The 20,657-nt window shown below is 44.6% G+C and overlaps 2 protein-coding genes across 2 annotated transcripts; both read right to left on the bottom strand.

Annotated features, from left to right (window-relative positions):
- Window positions 1-1,743: 1,743 nt before the first annotated feature.
- On the bottom strand, window positions 1,744-4,435 carry LOC125541070 (pre-rRNA-processing protein ESF2-like). The gene is made up of 7 exons (XM_048704559.1): window positions 3,967-4,435; window positions 3,336-3,387; window positions 3,034-3,101; window positions 2,686-2,775; window positions 2,462-2,592; window positions 2,083-2,220; window positions 1,744-1,995 (listed from the first exon to the last, which is right to left on the bottom strand). Exons 1-7 carry the CDS (start codon window positions 4,232-4,234, stop codon window positions 1,975-1,977), a joined length of 768 nt encoding a protein of 255 aa, XP_048560516.1. The 5' UTR covers window positions 4,235-4,435; the 3' UTR covers window positions 1,744-1,974.
- Window positions 4,436-8,269: 3,834 nt separating this feature from the next.
- On the bottom strand, window positions 8,270-10,919 carry LOC125535822 (RNA-binding protein 48-like). The gene is made up of 8 exons (XM_048698891.1): window positions 10,752-10,919; window positions 10,565-10,648; window positions 10,356-10,436; window positions 9,744-9,883; window positions 9,537-9,633; window positions 9,062-9,131; window positions 8,609-8,671; window positions 8,270-8,512 (listed from the first exon to the last, which is right to left on the bottom strand). The coding sequence occupies exons 1-8, from the start codon at window positions 10,811-10,813 to the stop codon at window positions 8,435-8,437; spliced, it is 675 nt and encodes a 224-aa protein (XP_048554848.1). The 5' UTR covers window positions 10,814-10,919; the 3' UTR covers window positions 8,270-8,434.
- Between the last annotated feature and the right edge of the window lie 9,738 nt (window positions 10,920-20,657).

Here is a 20,657-nt window from a genome sequence, read left to right as displayed (position 1 = left end):
CCTGCAGTTACGATTGGGACTCGTCCCTAATAATCGTCGCCGCCCGGAGACGGCCGCACCGTGCGCCGCCGCGCGCTGGGTACCACGTGCGCAAGCGCCGCGCGTGGGTCTTACGGGAAGAGGCCGGGAAGGCCGCGCCATGGCCGCCGTTTCGGGCTGCCACTGCTCCAGGTGGTTGCGCCGCCAGCGTTGCCTTGCTTTGCTGACACGCATGGAGCAAGTCACCGACGCCGGAGGGACGAGCCGCCGCGGCGCGCGCGCTTCAGGCGTCGCCGGCCGGAAGCCGACACAATTCCCTCTGCAGGCGAGGCCATCGAGAAAGTCGCTCCGCGTCGGATGCGGTGTCCGCGTCGTGCGACAGGAGGCTTCACCGCGGCGGCCACAATCGTTGGCCACTGCTACCTTCGACCGCCACAGCCTGCTGCCGCGTGGGCGCGAGCGCCGCAGTAACCGACAAGCGAGATGGGTTCGCCGACCGAAAGAAAGAGCGCCGCGTTAGCCGTTGGCCGTCTCCACTTCAAGAGGAGTCGGGGCTGCAGAGGAGCCGCGCTAGGAAGCCCCACGCAGAGGCCGAAGGCCATGGTCGTGTGTTGTTCTTCCCGCTGCTGCATGCCGGAAGGCAGCCGAAGGCCATGGCCTGCATGCCTGAAGACAGTTTGTTGCGTAAAGGATTAAAATCGGAAGGTAGCACCTTGATTCTTGTACGTAGCAATTAGATCAAGGCTTCGGTTGCTTCTTGACTCCGATTTCTCTCTTTCTTGATTTCAATCCATCGAGCACATGGATATGGATCGAAGTTTGTTGTTGCTCCATGGCCGTGGTCGTCCCGTCCGTAACCGTCTCGTTGGGATGGCCTAGTCGCTCTGTTCGGAGAAACTACAGTGCTGATAACGTGTTCGAAGTAATTGCAAGAGGCAAATGACAAGTAGTAGAATCGTCGTTCTCATTGATGATGGGATTACATATATATAGCCCTCGAAGGAGTACGTCCGAAGGAACACGAGACAACCGCCTCAATTAGGAAAAACAGGGATTAATAGGATTAATTAAATCCTAACAATTGGGACGCCTATTCTCATATATGTGTTTAGATCAGAGATGGCCTCAAGTGTATTGAGATAGTCAGACTTGGACTCCCAAATTCACTTGTTTTCTTAGTATAATATAGAATTGAAATGTTCCCGATCATATGGCCAATACAGGGTAATATTAGAGCAACTCTAGCAGACCCCGTATCCCACCGGCTCACAAAATGCGTTTGCAGTTCGCGCAAAACCGCTTTTGTGGGCCGACGCAGGCTGGCACAGATGCAGACCCCCCAAACGGACCCGTAAAAAAATATATTCGTGAAATATATTTTTTTACGAGATCCGCCCGAGAGAAAGGGGCGTGCGCGACCTCGACGGTGACGGGGGACATGGGGTCGTCCATAGCGGCGAGGGACAGCCGGGGAGGAGCAGTCGAAGCTTGTGGAGTGGGGGCAATGGTGACGGAGGGTGCGAGGAGCGGGAAGGGCCGCGTGAAAATGTCCCTCCCACCAAATCTCGTGCGGGATAGGGGTTGAGCTCGGGTCAGCCTCCCAGCCCGTGAAGATAGAGGTTGGGGAAGAAAATTTGCCGCGCCCCGCAAAAAAATTTGCGGACCGGGGCGGGATGCGGGGTCTGCTCGTGCAGATTTTCTGGCCACAACCCGCAATTTGGCAGTTATTTTGCGGGCCGGGGCGTTCTGTGGGTCTGCTAGAGCTGCTCTTACTTCGCTGTTTCAAATTAACAACAGTGTACATCCATCCCAGTATTACAGCAGAAGCAATACATATCTGGCAATCCGCAATCACCAAACGACCAAACCATTCACCCTCCATTACAAAAAATGACAGCCTAATCTACAAAGGCGGAGCAGGTGGTGAAGACAGGAATGATCTTGTGCTAGAACATTCAGTTTGCAATGCTCCAATCCACCAGGAATCAAAATCGATCATGATGAACCACCGAATACCTGCAAGTGTGATGAAAGCAGGTCAAATGACTAGCTAGCTAACATAAAAGCGCCACCAGATAAACTGCCAGAGGGCTGCACACTTACTCCGGCCAGAATATTTTTTGAGAGCTTTGCCTTTTTATTAGGGCCTCTCTCCTCAACTGCTCTATTCTGTCGAGGAATTGGACGATCGTTATTCGTCTCACCAACATCATTGGATTCTTTTCCTTCCGGCTTTTGCTTCTGTTTCAAGGATGTCACCAAGGTATATAGAGATCTTAGTAATGAAACTTGCAATGAACGGCAAAATAAGGGAGAAAATATCCAGTGTTCGGGCTAGCTTGTAACTGAAATGTTTTTCCTACTATAACCAAACCATGTGTCACCAAGTGTCTGGTAATCATAAATAAAGATGACACAGGACAGAAAGAAAATCCCCATTGTGAATTATGCTAGCAGAAGTATGTTAAACAATAGAGCATACCTTTTTTATGCGCTCACGAATAAATTTCTGTGTACGAGACTTTTCAGCATTAGAGAGATAATGATCACGTTGTTTCTTCGCAGCTGTTATCTCCAATGTTAATTTCTGTTCCCTGATATGAGTCTTCTCAGCTGCATTAAACTCCAAGGATTAGACTACGTACAAATCAGTTCACATTACTGACAAGTTTATAGCTACTTTACAGTTTTGTACTTTAGGCATACCTATTTCACCAACCAGATCATCCCATTTGAACTTCCTGAGATACTTTATGTTCCAGATGTCATAATAAAATGACGACCTCTTCTTCCCACCTAATAAAATACATCATTAACACAGACGGTCATCAATAATTGTCAGACAAGAATAATTGAGCTCTCTAGCACACATTGTATAGCTCTTCAAACATGACAGAGCCGACAAAAGCAACCCTTTTGAGGCCAAAAAATTGAGGGGTTTGAGGGTTGAGCAATAAAAAGGAAGAACCGATCATCCATGTTCAGTACATCTAATGTAAACCAACGGTAACATAGAAAGAATAAAACACATGAAACATAGAGCCGAGAACACACCTATTTGTTCACCATTAAGAAGATTAGCCACCCTCTTGGCGACACTTTTCTTTGCAAACTCAACCCACCTACACAGATTTTAGGAACATTATTAAGGCCATACAAGTGACAAATACAACAATAAAAATATGTCAAAATTGTGAAATACACATCATCTACCATATGTTTACATGACTACTCCAGAAATGCAATAAGTAGACAATGGTAAGTATTGCTCCATGTTTCACTTTCAGCATAAAACCGAAAAATGGGATCTAGCAAGTCTCTCCAAAGCAGCTCATCTGTGTATTTTCATAACATACCCTTCGGAGTAAGCCTTCGCTTTTACGTTACTATGCTTGCGATGACCTTGACCTGGAGGAAAGAGATGACATTAGTACATAACAGTTAAGAAGTTGGGTTATTTTCATTTACAAATATGTAAGCATCATAAAGAGCAGTAGAGCACTTCACATTCTAAGACGTATAACCACGAGGGGCAGGAAAAACAACTCACTTTCACTGCACGGTAAATACTGCCGCAGCAACATGTGCAATCAGCATGCAAAACATGATTATCATTTGATGACATGCTCTATTTCAATTTTTCCCCTAGAAGAAATGAAGAATGTTTTCACAAATACAAGCAAGACAAACAAACCTAGAACTCCATGAACAGCCTTCTACTACCGAAATACAGCCTTGCTACACAGGTTGAGAGGCGTTATTTGCAGCAGAATACTCTGCACGGGATTACGCGGGAGACATCAACATCAGATAAATATGGTTTGTTCTCTTTGATTTTCTATAGACTAGACTAGAAGCTAACATCATTGCATTAGCTTTGGTAAAACAAGTAGGGCTTTCAGCTCTGTGTGTTCCTAGCTTTGGTACCGTATCACAAATCAAACATACAGAACGCAGCCACCGATTTGGTTCATGACGGGGGATTACCTTCGGGGACGAGGTAGATCCTCTGCACCTCGCCGTACTTGGAGAAGATCTGGCGGACGTGCGACGGGTTCATGTGGGGAGGGACGCGGCTGAGGTAGCACACCCCGCGCTTGCTGAAGCCGTCCAGGCTCTTCTTCTTCAGAGGCCGCTTCCTCTTCTTGCCGGTCACTCCAACCTCCTCGCCTTCGCTCCCGGTGCCTCCTTCCTCCTCTCCGACCAGGTCTTCCTCTTCGTCGGTGTGGTACTCGTTCTCGCTGGTCTCTGCCATGGGTGGCGGTTGGCGGGTTGACGGTCGCCGACTGGATGGTGGAGGCGTGTGTGGGACTGAGGCGACGGCCTGAATGTCGGCGGGTGCGTCGCTCGTCGGGGGGAGGGGTTCGCGGGCGGCGGCGGTGGAGCTAAACGGCGGCACGCTAGGTCTGGGGGCCTCTGGATACTGACGAAGGCTGGGCCGGATGGTGATGACACGCTCTGTTCGACCCATTGACTTCTCTCCTACGAAGTGGGCCTAAATTGAGAGACATGCCTTAGCCTCGGCTGCTTGGCGCATTATTTTTTCCCGTTGGCTCAACACACACGCCCCCCTCAAAGAAGAAAAAAAAAAGCTCAAGACGCACGTACAACCAATTTACAACCTCGAATAGACGAAGTCGCCATAACAACGCAATTTTTTTTTTTGCGATTCAAACAAGAGCTTCATCATTAACTAGTAACATGATTACAATCTTGTCTAGTACACCGAAGGATGCTATCCGGCACCTGGTGTATGCAGGCACACTCCGGATTTGATTCAGAAGCAAATTTGGCAACTTTGTGAGCTGTTATATTTGCCTCCCTCTTAACATGGTAAATATCAAAACCACTACATCCTTCTACCAGCTCTTGTATTTCATTGATAATCGACAAGATGCTAGCTCTATGATGTTTTCTGGATCTCCAAAAGGACACAAGCTCCTGAGAATCAGTCTCCATTGTTCCTTGCCGAATATTGAGAATCTTCATCATTTTAGCTCCATCTCTACAAGCTAAAGCTTCTACTGTTAAAACATTAGGGACTGAATCATACCATTTACTGCTCGCCGCTACTACAGTGCCATCAGCGTCTCTGATTATTACCCTTGAAGCTCCTTTTTCATCCTTTGAATTAAAGGCTGCGTCTACATTAATTTTATAGTAGCCTTCTTGTGGACGTTGCCAGTATGTCTTGGTCTTAGTTTTGGTTCCTTCTCCTTGTGGTTTTGCATTCAACATCTGATCTGATGCCATGTCATGCGCCCACCTGCAAGCTTGAGTTAGATTAGTTGAGGAATCTCCATGAATTCTATTATTTCGTGATGTCCACACTGACCACATGCCACACAAAATATATCCTACCTTTTCCGTTGCACATACTTCATCATCTAGAATGTCTTGGGCCCAAGTTAGGTGATGTAGTTTGGGAAGCTTATTGCCATAAAGTTTTTTAAACAAATTCCAGAAAACTCGGGCATAAGAACATTCTATCAAAGCATGGAAGATAGTATCTTCATTTGCACCACATTCAACACAGTTACTTAATTTTTCGATGTGTTTTTTTTCAATATAGCCTTTACAGGCATGAAGCCTTTAATAACACGCCACCAGAAAGTTTTTACCCTGGGGGAATTGACAAGTTCCAAAGTTTCTTCCATAACTTATTCTCTTCAATAGTTGAACTTTGTGCAACTCCTTGATGATGTTGACTTTCAGCCCTGAACTGCTTTGCTAAAGCTCTGTAGGCTGATTTTACAATGTAGATGTCATGTCTTTCTTCACCCCAAGCCCATAGGTCTTGGTCTAACCTTCCCAAAGGAATCTTAAGGATTTCATTTACCTCCATAGGAGATAGATTACTATTCAATTTTTGAATGTTCCAACTTTTTCCATCATCGTTAATGAGCTCTGAAACTTTCTCCACAGTTACTTCTTCGCTCTTAAATATTGGCTTGCCTCCTGGAATCCTTGGTATCCACCGATCCTTCCATATGTTGGTTGATAGACCATCACCTATTCTTTTGATTAATCCCAGCTGTAGTACTGTTCTACCCTTCAAAATTGCTTGCCAAACATGCGAGCTGCCTTTTTTCTTTTTGGCATTCAGAAAATCTGTACCATGATAGTATTTCCCAGCCATTACACGTGAACATAGTGATTCTGGTTTTGTTATCAATCTCCATCCTTAATTGACATGCACATTGTACCATTGAAAGAATAGCGGGGGAGAAGCCGAAATAATTCAGAAAATATGTGAGTATAAAGTCTAGGACCTCAACCTAAATGGGTTGGTTCCACATAAAAACACTTTTTTTACATAGTATAATCGAAGTCGCTCACATACGTGAGCATACACTCACCTCTATGAATGCACACACTCACACCCTATCCCTATGAACACCTTCAAGAGAATGAGACGACATAGTATCTTGAAATTTTATGAAATCACCACAGACGCATCGCAGTCGATGGGAACGTCTCCTCCCACTGAACGGACATATCCGGAAGTTTGGAATAAATCCAGGAATAATGCAAGCACCAACATCAAGTCTAAGACTTGAACCCTGTTGGGCTAGGGATATCACTGTTTTCCTAACCATCCAACCACAGGTTGGTTCGCCACATCAAGAAACCTAACCATGTAAGCTGGGCTTAGTTCGTCCCAGGTCATGAATGTTTTTTTTAAAGGAGGATAACCCCCGACCTCTACATCAACCGATGCACACAACCATATATATTATTAAGCATGTAAATCCATTAGCTGAACAATGTCGACCCAAAAATAACAACAACAACAACAACAACAAAGCCTTTAGTCCCAAACAAGTTGGGGTAGGCTTTGGGTTTCATCTCCATAAGAGTGGTTGAGTTTTTACGTTGGGTCGCCAAGCCTATCACAACCCTCCTCCTTTACCCGGGCTTGGGACCAACTATATTGAGACAACATAGGCGGAGTTGTTGACCCAAAAATAAAATGAAAAGAAAACCCGAGGTTGCATGCCTCGCGACAGTAACTCCATCAGATAGCCACTAACCCTATGATACAAGACGAAATCAAAACAAGAAATACACAACTTCTAGGCTATACCTTCAAGAAGGAATCACCGCACATACGCCTATGGTGACGAGTCCAAAACAAGGTCCAACTGCGCATTCTCATCCCCAAAGCCAAGCATCAGTCCACCACTTTCAGTAAGGACACGACGCATGCGTGCGTTGACACAGCTTGATCAGAGATCTTGTGTTTTCGCCAGAGTGCATAAAGTCATCCTTGAAGTCATTTGTACCATCATCCCTTAACCGGCTACCGACTCCTCGATAACCGGATACCTCTGGAGATGGCACCAAAAAATAGATGTCCCATACGGCTTGCCTCCCGCCATTGTCGCACCACTTTCGATCGAGCAGCAACAGAGTAAACATGACACCTCTGCTAGAGACACCGTGCAGCACCTGCTGGTAGCAGGCATGATTGACGCCTCCGCATGAGACGTCATGTGTAGCATCCAACGACGGTGCATCCATCGGAGGCTTCATTGGTCGGCGACAGGCATTGCTCAATGTCTCCGTGTGTCACCTCCCGAGCCCCATCAAAACTGATCTGTTGATGGAGTGGACGTCTCATACCGCCGCCGGCCTCATAAAGGCCGTCACCAGCTCGAGATCCAACATCTGAGTCACCTACACGACTCCGAAGCCCTCCATCGTCGAAGAAGAGGGGCCACCACCTCGATTCTGGGCGCTACAAGGAGCACCCAACACCGCTCCAACTGATGTCGTCGCCCATACAACGACAACCGCCGCTGCGACCATCAGATCCGGGCATAAGGGCCCGAATCCCTCGTGTGCCACCACCTAGTCAACCATGCTCGACCTTCCGTCTCCGCCATCCGCGCCTGCCGTGGTGAGGACCCACCGGCCGCCGTCCACCACGTAGGGCTTTGCCCGGCACCTTCCTCCGTCAACGGCGGGTGGCTGGATAGGAGGAGGTGCAGGGGCAGCGGTAGGGTTTCGCCCGAGCCGTCCCCTGGGAGCACGTGAGCGCTGAGCCCCTCTCTGTTCTTTTCCATTCTAGAGAAAACCATTTTTGTAATTTTGTTGTTTCTAATCCAGGATGAAACTGAATGACAAAAATTAATTTGGTTTAGCATGCCTCCAGCGATAAAAAGAACATGCTTCTGCTTTGTGAGTATTTCCTCGAGAAACATCATCATCGCTTCGTTATTTTTCAGTGGCCTTTTCTTTCTTTTTTACAAAGACCAAGTATCAGGTGCGAAAGTTCAAAGTTGTATCAGGTAAGAAAATTGGCATTTGCATAAAGAGAAAAGACTGGTACAACAATCTCAGCTGGCCAGTTCTAACTTCTAAGAATCAAGTAGGACGATGCACAAAGGGAAGGCTACAAAGTGGAGTAAGCCACATAATTCCTAACGCGTGCTCCACGCCATCCAGTGATTCAAATGCGCCTACGGTCATCGACCCTTGGTTTCTTGGACGCAGCTACAGCATTGGAACCATCACTGCCGGACTGTATCTGTTATTTTGAAAAAAAAAAATAAAACTCTTAGCTTATCCATGTGGCATGTTAGGCGATAGATAACACATAACAGTAACACATATATACTTTTACCTTATCAAGCTTCTGCCTCACAAGATTTACAGTTGCATTCATCGACTCGGATGGAAAATAGTCCTGCGATCAAAAGGCAAGTCCACCACAAATTGATCAAAAGGCATTTCATGAAAGGAAAGAAAATCACAAGCCATGAAAAGGTAAAAAGGGGTTTGTTGGAAAATCCTAATGGATGATGTGCCGCACTAATGAGCTGAGCTAGATTGCACACAGCAGGATATCCACAATTCCAAATACTACGGATTTTGCCCTCGCCGAGTACTTCACATGAGCAAGCGCACTAATGCTGTCTTTCTAGCAGTAATGCATCTTAGTTGACCAGAGCTTCTCCCTAGCTTTTCTAAAAATAAAATTCCCTTAAAGCACGATCTAGTCTGCTTACTAAATGGCCCAATTTCCATCAATGGACAACTTGGTTTTCAGCCTGAAAATTGTATTACTACTACATACCTTATTAGAGGACACATGACTGAAACGAACATCTTCGATATGAGAAGCATGAAGTGTCTTTGTGTATTCCCTGAAGATGATAAGATGAGTCTTTAGACGAGCAGTCACCTAAGTGTTCACCTTTTTCTCGGAGAACAGTCACACTGTATTCTTCTGGACCTCTAGCCTTTTATTAGGTATAAGCGATGTAGTACAAATCCTCAGACAAAATAAGATTGTATATGATCTATTCCCTAGAAAAAAGAATCCATATCTCGAGTTTGGATGATACTGCTAGGTCTGAATATTCACATTGATTGTTCTAGAAGAAAATGCATAGAAGCTCAGGGAAAGCATGACCAGAAAAACTTGATGGAAGAAGTAACTGCATGTAATATCATATGACAAGCAAATTATGACCAACTTTTAATTATCATTTGTACACCGCAGAACTAAATAAAGAGTGGAAACAAATGACAACATGTGAAATAATAACCTCTTATTGGGGCTCATATGATGATGCAAGTTCCCACTAGAAGATCCCTGCCCTGGAGAATACTGAGTTAACCGTTCTGATCTGCTTCCAACAGAGGCTGAAGCAAGCAAATATATAAATCAAACAATTGAAGAACCAAGGAATAAATACTGTCATCACAATAATAAATTCTAATACGAAGATATATCTTTGTAAAAAATGGCATACATCTTATTCGGCCGAGGACTTCGTTTCTCCGGACTTCCAGTTTCTCCTTGGTATCCAAAATACTCTCAAATTGAGGTGCATATGACACCTGCAGCCGGTTGCCAAGAAATACAGACTCATCTAACTTCCTTTTTGCGAACCTGCAAAATGAGTAAATTACAGCGCCAATTCCTCACTTAAAGAAGTATTAGGTATTAGGAAGTATGAATTTTGATGAAAGAAAAGATAGGAAACAGGTGGTTGTTAAAACTATTGGCTCCAGATTTGCTACCCTAAGTGCCAAAGACTGAAGCAGAATACCTGAACTAAAAATCATGCCCTCAAAGAAGGTCCAAGGAATAATCAAACCCTTCCTTTGATTAACATCTTGGTAATCCCAATTCACAAGTAAAGGCACACATACTGGCATCAAAGTATACTAGTATCTTATTAAATTTTGCTTCTGGAATGCCTACCCAAGTCACCTTTCCTCAGTTCATTCCATTAATTATGCTGAATAATAAGCCTCTGTTTTTTTCACTCAATTGCATAAGCACGAAACACTGACAGTCCAACAAATTCAACATGCTACTTACATCCTTCAGTTTTCAGTACATATTCAGAAATAGTCACCTCGCGTTGCTGACCTGCGAGAACTTGATGAAGAAGACGTCGGTGTACTCCTCGCAGTCCTCGGCATCCATGGCTTTGCACCTGAACCAAAACAAAAACACATCACTCACAAAGGAATATCAAAATGGTGAGAGCGAAACTCGGAAGGAAGGTACTGAACGCAAAACGTTAGAATAAGTGAATTTTCAGGTCGCTGAAGGATGGCTCACTCTTCCAGCGGCCCGTACGACGAGAATAGGGTGCCGAGCTCGTCGCCGCACCCGAGCGAAGGCACGTTCCGGATGATGAGGTACCTGCGGTTGGTTTGGGATCCGCGGCGAGCGGGGAGGGAGAAGGATTGGATTAGCGGCAGTGCTGCGGAGGAGGAGATGCCGGGGTAGGGCTGGGAAATGGTACTTGGACTCGTCGCATACTGTGTAGACGCGCACGGTGGCCGGCTCGTCGCGGCCGCGCGGCATACCGCCGGCAGGATTCCGGGCCGGGGCTGGGAGCGGCGCCGGCGGGGATCGGAGATAGGTCGGAACTTGTGGCTCGTTGTGAGTTGTGACTCGTGTGAAGGGAATGGGTGCGGCCGGAACTTATTTTGAGTTCGGGTGCACATGGGCAAAATGGTCAAGCACATATAACTGGAGTATATAGTTATTGAAAACAAAAAGCTACTAATACATAATGAAAATGAAAAGACAACAAAGCATCAAATGATCACCAACAAATAAAATTACAATGGAAACCATACCAATCGATTTTTTCTCGTTCGATTGTGCACCGTCCATTGAAGCTTGAAAATTGTATTAAACTGACAATAATGAAAAGAGGCGCCTGTAAACGCTCATACAAGACTTGAGATAACGCAATAGCCATCCACTACTAGAAACAAGATCTCTAACAACAGATTAATGAACGTCCGCTGGGGATCTCCCATGCAACGCAAATTTGTGATCCTTCACCATCGGTTCAAGGGTTGGAGAAACCCGACTATGCCGCAAAGCAAATAGAAAAAAGGTCGAAGTCGCCACACCAAACGCCAGACAGTTACTTCTCTTGATTGATACACCAACTGCCAAGATCCAAAAAGGGCTAACAGATCTGGTAGCCCCTACACTCACAAGCCATTCATTAGCTTCGGATTGAACACCATCGAGGTAGGGAGAGGTTGGAGAGACCTTATTCCAACATATCATTGTCAACACCACCTCCCTGATATCGTCAATGAAGCAACACCTAATGGAAACAATGACCTAGCCATTCGTCAGCGCCGGATCGACATAGTTGAGGTAGTGACAGGCCGGAGGGACCTTATTCTAGCGCATCATCATCGCCACCTTGTTGATGTCGTCAAGGAAGCAAAACATAATGGAAACAAGGACATACTAGACATTACAAACTAAAGACACAAATTAATTAGTTAGAGATCAACCTTTTTTTTAAATCAAGTTGCATTTATATATATTTGATCAACTAACAGATACAACTTGATAATTGGTACCTAAACAATTTGTTGACAACACCTTGCCTGGATCTCGTGTGGAGGCTCCGGGCGCCCTCTAGTGAATTAGGACAAGATGATAGCTCGCCATGAGTTCACCTAGAAACTCATGACGCCATTCGGGGCAATCTAAAAGTGTGAAACCATCTACGCTCTCCGGACCAACCTAGATATGTGCAACCATTTTCAAGACCAAACGAAATGGTTTCGGACGCCCTCCTAGCCAATATAGAAACATGTTGACTTGGCCCAGAGCCCATCCGGAGGGATTCATAGGCTCTGGGTGCACTCGTCTGAATCAGGCAAGATCTAAGGGCCGAGATAGGATTCTAAAACCTTTTCTTGCACAAAAAATTTCAGTTTTCCCATAAATATAGGAGGGATTACAGACGATTGAACAACACACAATCGATCAAACACATCCATTACTACTTTGTGAGTATTATTTATCATTTACCCTAGTTTCTTGCTTCTTATACTTTGTTGTTCATCATAATCGACTGTAGTGAATTATAAGGCTCTATGGGTGGCCAAGCCAACCTAGGGGAGCACATTGTCGCTGCACTCATTAACGGGGCCCCTCCCAGGCATGTGGGGTTTCAAGTCTCATTATACCTCACTAGCTCGTCTTATGTATTACGCTCTCGATGAGGCTCCTTTGTTGATATGTCATGGTTGGATCAAGCAGCTCGTGTGACTTTCTGAAGCATCGGTTTCGGCGGCAATAAAAAATCTAGCAGACCGGTCAAAATCAGCAAGATATACACCCAACACTTACTCCAATCTATCTTTACAAAAACTGTAGCAAAACAACTGTCACACCAACGTTAATCGGAGACCTCCCCCAAAATAAGGAGCGACCGTTGTGGACCCTCCTCCCCTTGGAGAGTCTTTGTTGCTTGGAAGCAACTTGACTGGATTGTTAAACCCCAATTTATTTGGCAAAGCTAGTCCATGTCGTATGGCTGGAGCTTCTATTGTCCCAACGCGTCAATGACATAAGTAACTTCTTCATTGCAATCTACCCTGAACCTGCCCATCTCATCTTGAGCCACCACTCCAATACCGCATGTGCACAACTCATAGTCGAAAGTAGTGTCGACATTGCTTGCAATAAACCCTTCTTTTGATTTTGTCCATTCACTCTTTCTTTTTTCACTTGTTTTCCTCAACAGGATATTTAGTATATTAATCCTAATAAATAGCTAATATTTTTCATAGAATTTACTTAAAAGAAACTTTCATTTGCTTCACCTTTATATACTATTTATGTTGGAGTTCTTCACCTGTATGATTTGATGGGGAACGCAGTAATTTCAAAAAATTTCCTACGCACACGCAAGATCCATCTAGGTGATGCATAGCAACGAGAGGGGATAGAGTGGTCTACGTACCCTCGTAGACCGTAAGCGGAAGCGTTATGACAACGCGGTTGATGTAGTCGTATGTCTTCACGATCCGACCGATCCTAGCACCGAAGGTACGGCACCTCCGCGATCTGCACATGTCCAGCTCGGTGACGTCCCACGAACTCTAGATCCAGCTGAGGTCGAGGGAGAGTTTCGTCAGCACGATGGCGTGATGACGGTGATGATGAAGTTACCGACGCAGGGCTTCGCCTAAGCACTACAACAATATGACCGAGGTGGAATTCTGTGGAGGGGGCACCGCACATGGCTAAACAATCAACTTGTGTGTCTATGGGGTGCCCCCTCCCCCGTATATAAAGGAATGGAGGAGGGGGAGGGCCGGCCCTCTATGGCGCGCCTCAAGGGGGGAGTCCTACTCCCGGTGGGAGTAGGATTCCCCCTTTCCCTTGTTGGAGTAGGAGAGAAGGAAGGGGGAGAGAGGGAGAAGGAAAGGGGGGCCGGCCCCCACCCCAATTCGGATTGGGCTTGGGGGGTGGGGGGGGGCGCCCCAACCTTGGCCGCCTCCTCCTCTCTCCCACTAAGGCCCATAAAGGCCCATACACTCCCCGGGGGGTTCCGGTAACCCCCCGGTACTCCGGTAAATGCCCGAACTTACCCAAAACCATTCCGATGTCCAAACATAGCCTCCCAATATATCGATCTTTATGTCTCGACCATTTCGAGACTCCTCGTCATGTCCGTGATCATATCTGGGACTCTGAACTACCTTCGGTACATCAAAACACATAAACTCATAACATCGATCGTCACCGAACGTTAAGCGTGTGGACCGTACGGGTTCGAGAACTATGTAGACATGACCGAGACTCGTCTCCGGTCAATAACCAATAGCGGAACCTGGATGCTCATATTGGTTCCTACATATTCTACGAAGATCTTTATCGGTCAAACCGCATAACAACATACATTGTTCCCTTTGTCATCGGTATGTTACTTGCCCGAGATTCGATCGTCGGTATCTCAATACCTAGTTCAATCTCGTTACCGGCAAGTATCTTTACTCGTTGCGTAATGCAACATCCCGTAACTAACTCATTAGTCACATTGCTTGCAAGGCTTATAGTGATGTGCATTACCGAGAGGGCCCAAAGATACCTCTTCGATACACGGAGTGACAAATCCTAATCTCGATCTATGCCAACTCAACAAACACCATCGGAGACACCTGTAGAGCATCTTTATAGTCACCGAGTTATGTTGTGACGTTTGATAGCACACTAAGTGTTCCTCCGGTATTCGGGAGTTGCATAATCTCATAGTCATAGGAACATGTATAAGTTATGGAGAAAGCAATAGCAGTAAACTAAACGATCAAAGTGCTAAGCTAACGGATGGGTCAAGTCAATCACATCATTCTCTAATGATGTTATCCCGTTCATCAAATGACAACTCTTTGTCCATGGCTAGGAAACTTAACCATCTTTGATTAACGAGCTAGTCAAGTAGAGGCATACTAGTGACAATCTGTTTGTCTATGTATTCACACATGTACTAAGTTTCCGGTTAATACAATTCTAGCATGAATAATAAACATTTATCATGATATAAGGAAATATAAATAACAACTCTATTATTGCCTCTAGGTCATATTTCCTTCAGTCTCCCACTTGCACTAGAGTCAATAATCTAGATTACATTGTAATGATTCTAACACCCATGGAGTCTTGGTGCTGATCATGTTTTGCTCGTGAGAGAGGCTTAGTCAATGGGCCTACAACATTCAGATCCATATGTATCTTGCAAATATCTATGTCTCCCTCCTTGACTTGATCACAGATGGAATTGAAGCGTCTCTTGATGTGCTTGGTTCTCTTGTGAAATCTGGATTCCTTTGCCAAGGCAATTGCACCAGTATTGTCAGAAAAGATTTTTCATTGGACCCGATGCACTAGGTATGACACCTAGATCGGATATGCACTCCTTCATCCAGACTCCTTCATTTGTTGCTTCCGAAGCAACTATGTACTCCGCTTCACACGTAGATCCCGCCACGACGCTCTTCTTGGAACTGCACCAACTGACAGCTCCACCATTCAATAAAAATACATATCTGGTTTGTGACTTAGAGTCATCCGGATCAGTGACAAAGCTTGCATCGACGTAACCATTTACGACGAGCTCTTTGTCACCTCCATAAACGAGAAACATATCCTTAGTCCTTTTCAGGTATTTCAGGATGTTCTTGACCGCTGTCCAGTGATCCACTCCTGGATTACTTTGGTACCTCCCTGCTAAACTAATAGGAAGGCACACATCAGGTCTGGTACACAACATTGCATACATGATAGAACCTATGGCTGAAGCATAGGGAATGGCTTTCATTTTCTCTCTATCTTCTGCAGTGGTCGGGCATTGAGTCTGACTCAACTTCACACCTTGTAACACAGGCAAGAACCCTTTCTTTGCTTGATCCATTTTGAACTTCTTCAAAACTTTATCAAGGTATGTGCTTTGTGAAAGTCCAATTAAGTGTCTTGATCTATCTCTATAGATCTTAATGCCCAATATATAAGCAGCTTCACCAAGGTTTTTCATTGAAAAATTCTTATTCAAGTATCCTTTTATGATATTAAAAAATTTAGTATCATTTCTAATCAACAATATGTCAATTCTACATATAATATCAGAAATGCTATAGAGCTCCCACTCACTTTCTTGTAAATACAGACTTCTCCAAAAGTCTGTATAAAACCATTGAAGGAAATATGCCCTAGAGGCAATAATAAAGTTATTATTTATTTCCTTATATCATGATAAATGTTTATTATTCATGCTAGAATTGTATTAACCGGAAACATAATACATGTGTGAATACATAGACAAACAGTATGTCACTAGTATGCCTCTACTTGACTAGCTCGTTGATCAAAGATGGTTATGTTTCCTAACCACAGACATGAGTTGTCATTTGATTAACGGGATCACATCATTAGGATAATGATGTGATTGACTTGACCCATTCCGTTAGCATAGCACTTGATCGTTTAGTTTGTTGCTATTGCTTTCTTCATGACTTATACATGTTCCTATGACTATGAGATTATGCAACTCCCGTTTACCGGAGGAACACTTTGTGTGCTACCAAACATCACAACGTAACTGGGTGATTATAAAGGTGCTCTACAGGTGTCTCCGAAGGTACTTGTTGGGTTGGCGTATTTCAAGATTAGGATTTGTCACTCCGATTGTCGGAGAGGTATCTCTGGGCCCACTCGGTAATGCACATCACTATAAGCCTTGCGAGCATTGCAACTAATGAGTTAGTTGCGGGATGATGTGTTACGGAACGAGTAAAGAGACTTGCCGGTAACGAGATTGAACTAGGTATTGAGATGCCGACGGTTGAATCTCGGGCAAGTAACATACCGATGACAAAGGGAACAACTTATGTTGTTATGCGGTCTGACCGATAAAGATCTTCGTAGAATATGTAGGAGCCAATATGAGCATCCAGGTTCCGCTATTGGTTATTGACCGGAGACATGTCTCGGTCATGTCTACATAATTCTCGAACCCGTAGGGTCTGCACGCTTAACGCTACGATGACAGTTATATTATGAGTTTATATGCTTTGATGTACCGAAGGAGTTTGGAGTCCCGGATGAGATCGGGGACATGATGAGGAGTCTCGAAATGGTTGAGACGTAAAGATCGATATATTGGACGACTATATTCGGACTTTGGAAAGGTTCCGAGTGATTCGGGTATTTTTCGGAGTACCGGAGAGTTACGGGAATTCGCCGGGGAGTATATGGACCTTATTGGGCCATACGGGAATGGAGGAGATAGCCCAAAAGGAAGGAGGCCTGTGCCCCCCCTCTGGTACGAATTGGACAAGGGGTGCAACCCCCTTTTCCTTCTCCCTCTCCTCCTCTTTCCTTCACTCCTACTCCAACAAGGAAAGGAGGAGTCGTACTCCCGGTGGGAGTAGGACTCCCCCCTTGGCGCGCCCTCCTCCTAGGCCGGCCGCCTCCCCCCTTGCTCCTTTATATACAGGGGCAGGGAGGCACCCCAGAGACACAAGTTGATCAAGTTGATCGTCTCTTAGCCGTGTGCGGTGCCCCCTCCACCATTGTCCACCTCGATAATACTGTAGCGGTGCTTAGGCGAAGCCCTGCGTCGGTAGAACATCAACATCGTCACCACGCCGTCGTGCTGACGAAACTCTCCCTCAACACTCGGTTGGATTGGAGTTCGAGGGACGTCATCGGGATGAACGTGTGCTGAACTCGGAGGTGCCGTACGTTCGGTACTTGATCGGTCGGATCGTGAAGACGTACGACTACATCAACCGCGTTGTGCTAATGCTTCCGCTTTCGGTCTACGAGAGTATGTAGACAACACTCTCCCCTCTCATTGCTATGCATCACCATGATCTTGCGTGTGCGTAGGATTTTTTTTTGAAATTACTACGTTCCCCAACAGTGGTATCAGAGCCAGGTTTTATGCGTAGATGTCATATGCACGAGTAGAACACAAGTGAGTTGTGGGCGATATAAGTCATACTGCTTACCAGCATGTCATACTTTGGTTCGGCGGTATTGTTGGATGAAGCGGCCCAGACCGACATTACGCGTACGCTTACGCGAGACTGGTTCGACCGACGTGCTTTGCACACAGGTGGCTGGCGGGTGTCAGTTTCTTCAACTTTAGTTGAACCGAGTGTGGCTACGCCCGGTCCTTGCGAAGGTTAAAATAGCACCAACTCGACAAACTATCGTTGTGGTTTTGATGCGTAGGTAAGAACGGTTCTTGCTCAGCCCATAGCAGCCACGTAAAACTTGCAACAACAAAGTAGAGGACGTCTAACTTGTTTTTGCAGGGCATGTTGTGATATGATATGGTCAACACGTGATAAGATATAAGTTGTTGTATGAGATGATCATGTTTTGTTGAAGTTATCGGCAACTGGCAAAAGCCTTATGGTTATCTCTCTATTGCATAAGATGCAAGCGCCAAATAATTGCTTTACTTTATCGCTATGCGATAGCAATAGTTGCAAGAGCAATAGTTGGCGAGACGACCATGTGACGACACATTGATATAGATCAATATGATGGAGATCATGGTGTCATGCCGGTGACGATGGAAATCACGACGATGCTTTGGAGATGGAGATCAAAGGCACAAGATGATGATGGCCATATCATGTCACATATTTTGATTGCATGTGATGTTTATCTTTTATGCATCTTATTTTGCTTAGTTCGATGGTAGCTTTATAAGATGATCTCTCACTAAATTTCAAGATAAAAATTGTTCTCCCTGAGTATGCACCGTTGCCAAAGTTCGTCGTGCCCAGACACCACGTGATGATCGGGTGTGTTAAACTCTACGTCCATCTACAACTGGTGTAAGCCAGTTTTGCACACGCAGGATACTCAGGTTAAACTTGACGAGCCTAGCATATGCAGATATGGCCTCGGAACACTGAGACCAAAAGGTCGAGCGTGAATCATATAGTATATATGATCAACATAGTGATGTTCACCATTGAAAACTACTCCATTTCACGTGATGATCGGTTATGGTTTAGTTGATTTGGATCACGTGATCACTTAGAAGATTAGAGGGATGTCTTTCTAAGTGGGAGTTCTTAAGTAATATGATTAATTGAACTTAAATTTATCATGAACTTAGTCATGGTAGTATTAGCATATCTATGTTGTAGATCAATAGCTCGTGATGTTGCTCCCAGTTTATTGTGTTCCTAGAGAAAAATTATATTGAAAGGTGTTAGTAGCAATGACGCGGATTGGGTCCGTGATTTGAGGTTTATCCTCATTGCTGCACAGAAGAATTATGTCTTTGATGCACCGCTAGGTGACTGACCTATTGCAGGAGCAGATGCAGACGTTATGAACGTTTGGCTAGCTCAATATGATGACTACTTGATAGTTTAGTGCACCATGCTTAACAACTTAGAATTGGGATTTCAAAGAAGTTTTGAACGTCATGGACCATATGAGATGTTCCAGGAGTTGAAGTTAATATTTCAAGTAAATACCCGAGTTGAGAGATATGAAGTCTCCAACAAGTTCTATAGCTAAAAGATGGAGGAGAATAGCTCAAGCAGTGAGCATGTGTTCAGATTGTCTGGGTACTACAATTGCTTGAATCAAGTGGGAGTTAATCTTCCAGATAAAATAGTGATTGACAAGATTCTCTAGTCACCATCACCAAGTTATTAGAACTTCGTGATGAACTATAGTATGCAAGGGATGATGAAAACGATTCCCGAGTTTTTCATGATGATGAAATCGATGAAGGTAGAAATCAAGAAAGAGCATCAAGTGTTGATGATTAACAAGACCACTAGTTTCAAGAAAAGGGCAAAGGGAAAGAAAGGGAACTTCAAGAAGAACGGCAAGCAAGTTGCTGCTCAAGTGAAGAAGCCCAAGTCTGGTCCTAAGCCTGAGACTAAGTGCTTCTACTGCAAAGGGACTGGTCACTAGAAGCAGAACTACCCCAAGTATTTGGTGGATAAGAAGGATGGCAAAGTGAACAAAGGTATATTTGATATACAGATTATTGATGTGTATTTTACTAGTGTTCGTAGCAACCCCTCGGTATTTGATACTGGTTCAGTTGCTAAGAGTAGTAACTTGAAATGGGAGTTGCAAAATGAATAGAGACTAGTTAAGGGTGAAGTGACGATGTGTGTTGGAAGTGATTCCAAGATTGATATGATCATCATCGCACACTCCCTATACTTTCGGGATTAGCGTTGAACCTAAATAAGTGTTATTTGGTGTTTGCGTTGAGCATGAATATGATTTGATCATGTTTATAACAATAGGTTATTCATTTAAGTAAGAGAATAAATTGTTGTTCTGTTTACATGAATAAAACCTTCTATGGTCATACAACCAATGAAAATGGTTTGTTGGATCTCGATTGTGGTGATACACATTCTCATAATATTGAAGCCAAAAGATGCAAAGTTAATAATGATAGTGCAACTTATTTGTGGCACTGCCGTTTAGATCATATTGGTGTAAAGTGCATGAAGAAAATCCATGCTGATGGGCTTTTGGGATCACTTGATTATGAATCAGTTGATGCTTGTGAACCGTGCCTCATGGGCAAGATGACTAAGACTCCGTTCTCCGGAACAATGGAGCAAGCAACTGACTTATTGGAAATAATACATACTGATGTATGCAGTCCGATGAATGTTGAGGCTCGCGGCGGGTATCGTTATTTTCTGACCTTCACAGATGATTTGAGCAGATATGGGTATATCTACTTGATGAAACATAAGTCTGAAACATTTGAAAAGTTCAAAGAACTTCAGAGTGAAGTGGAAAATCATCGTGACAAGAAAAATAAAGCTTCTACGATCTGATCGCAGAGACAAATATTTGAGTTACGAGTTTGGTCTTC

Source organism: Triticum urartu, chromosome 2, assembly GCF_003073215.2.
Source record: "Triticum urartu cultivar G1812 chromosome 2, Tu2.1, whole genome shotgun sequence".
Classification (NCBI taxonomy): Eukaryota; Viridiplantae; Streptophyta; class Magnoliopsida; order Poales; family Poaceae; genus Triticum; species Triticum urartu.
Note: the sequence above shows the minus strand (reverse complement) of the source record. Positions and strands in the feature narration are given on the sequence as shown.

Excerpts from the sequence above, each read along its gene's own strand:
- LOC125541070 (XM_048704559.1), bottom strand. The coding sequence starts at position 4,234 with ATGGCAGAGACCAGCGAGAACGAGTACCACACCGACGAAGAGGAAGAC. Across the intron at positions 2,593-2,685 it reads TGATCTGGTTGGTGAAATAG|CTGAGAAGACTCATATCAGG; the intron begins GTATGCCTAAAG and ends AGTTTAATGCAG. Across the intron at positions 1,996-2,082 it reads CAAAAAATATTCTGGCCGGA|GTATTCGGTGGTTCATCATG; the intron begins GTAAGTGTGCAG and ends TCACACTTGCAG.
- LOC125535822 (XM_048698891.1), bottom strand. The coding sequence starts at position 10,813 with ATGCCGCGCGGCCGCGACGAGCCGGCCACCGTGCGCGTCTACACAGTA. Across the intron at positions 9,884-10,355 it reads TCGCAGGTCAGCAACGCGAG|GTTCGCAAAAAGGAAGTTAG; the intron begins GTGACTATTTCT and ends CTCATTTTGCAG. Across the intron at positions 8,672-9,061 it reads GTCATGTGTCCTCTAATAAG|GACTATTTTCCATCCGAGTC; the intron begins GTATGTAGTAGT and ends TTTTGATCGCAG.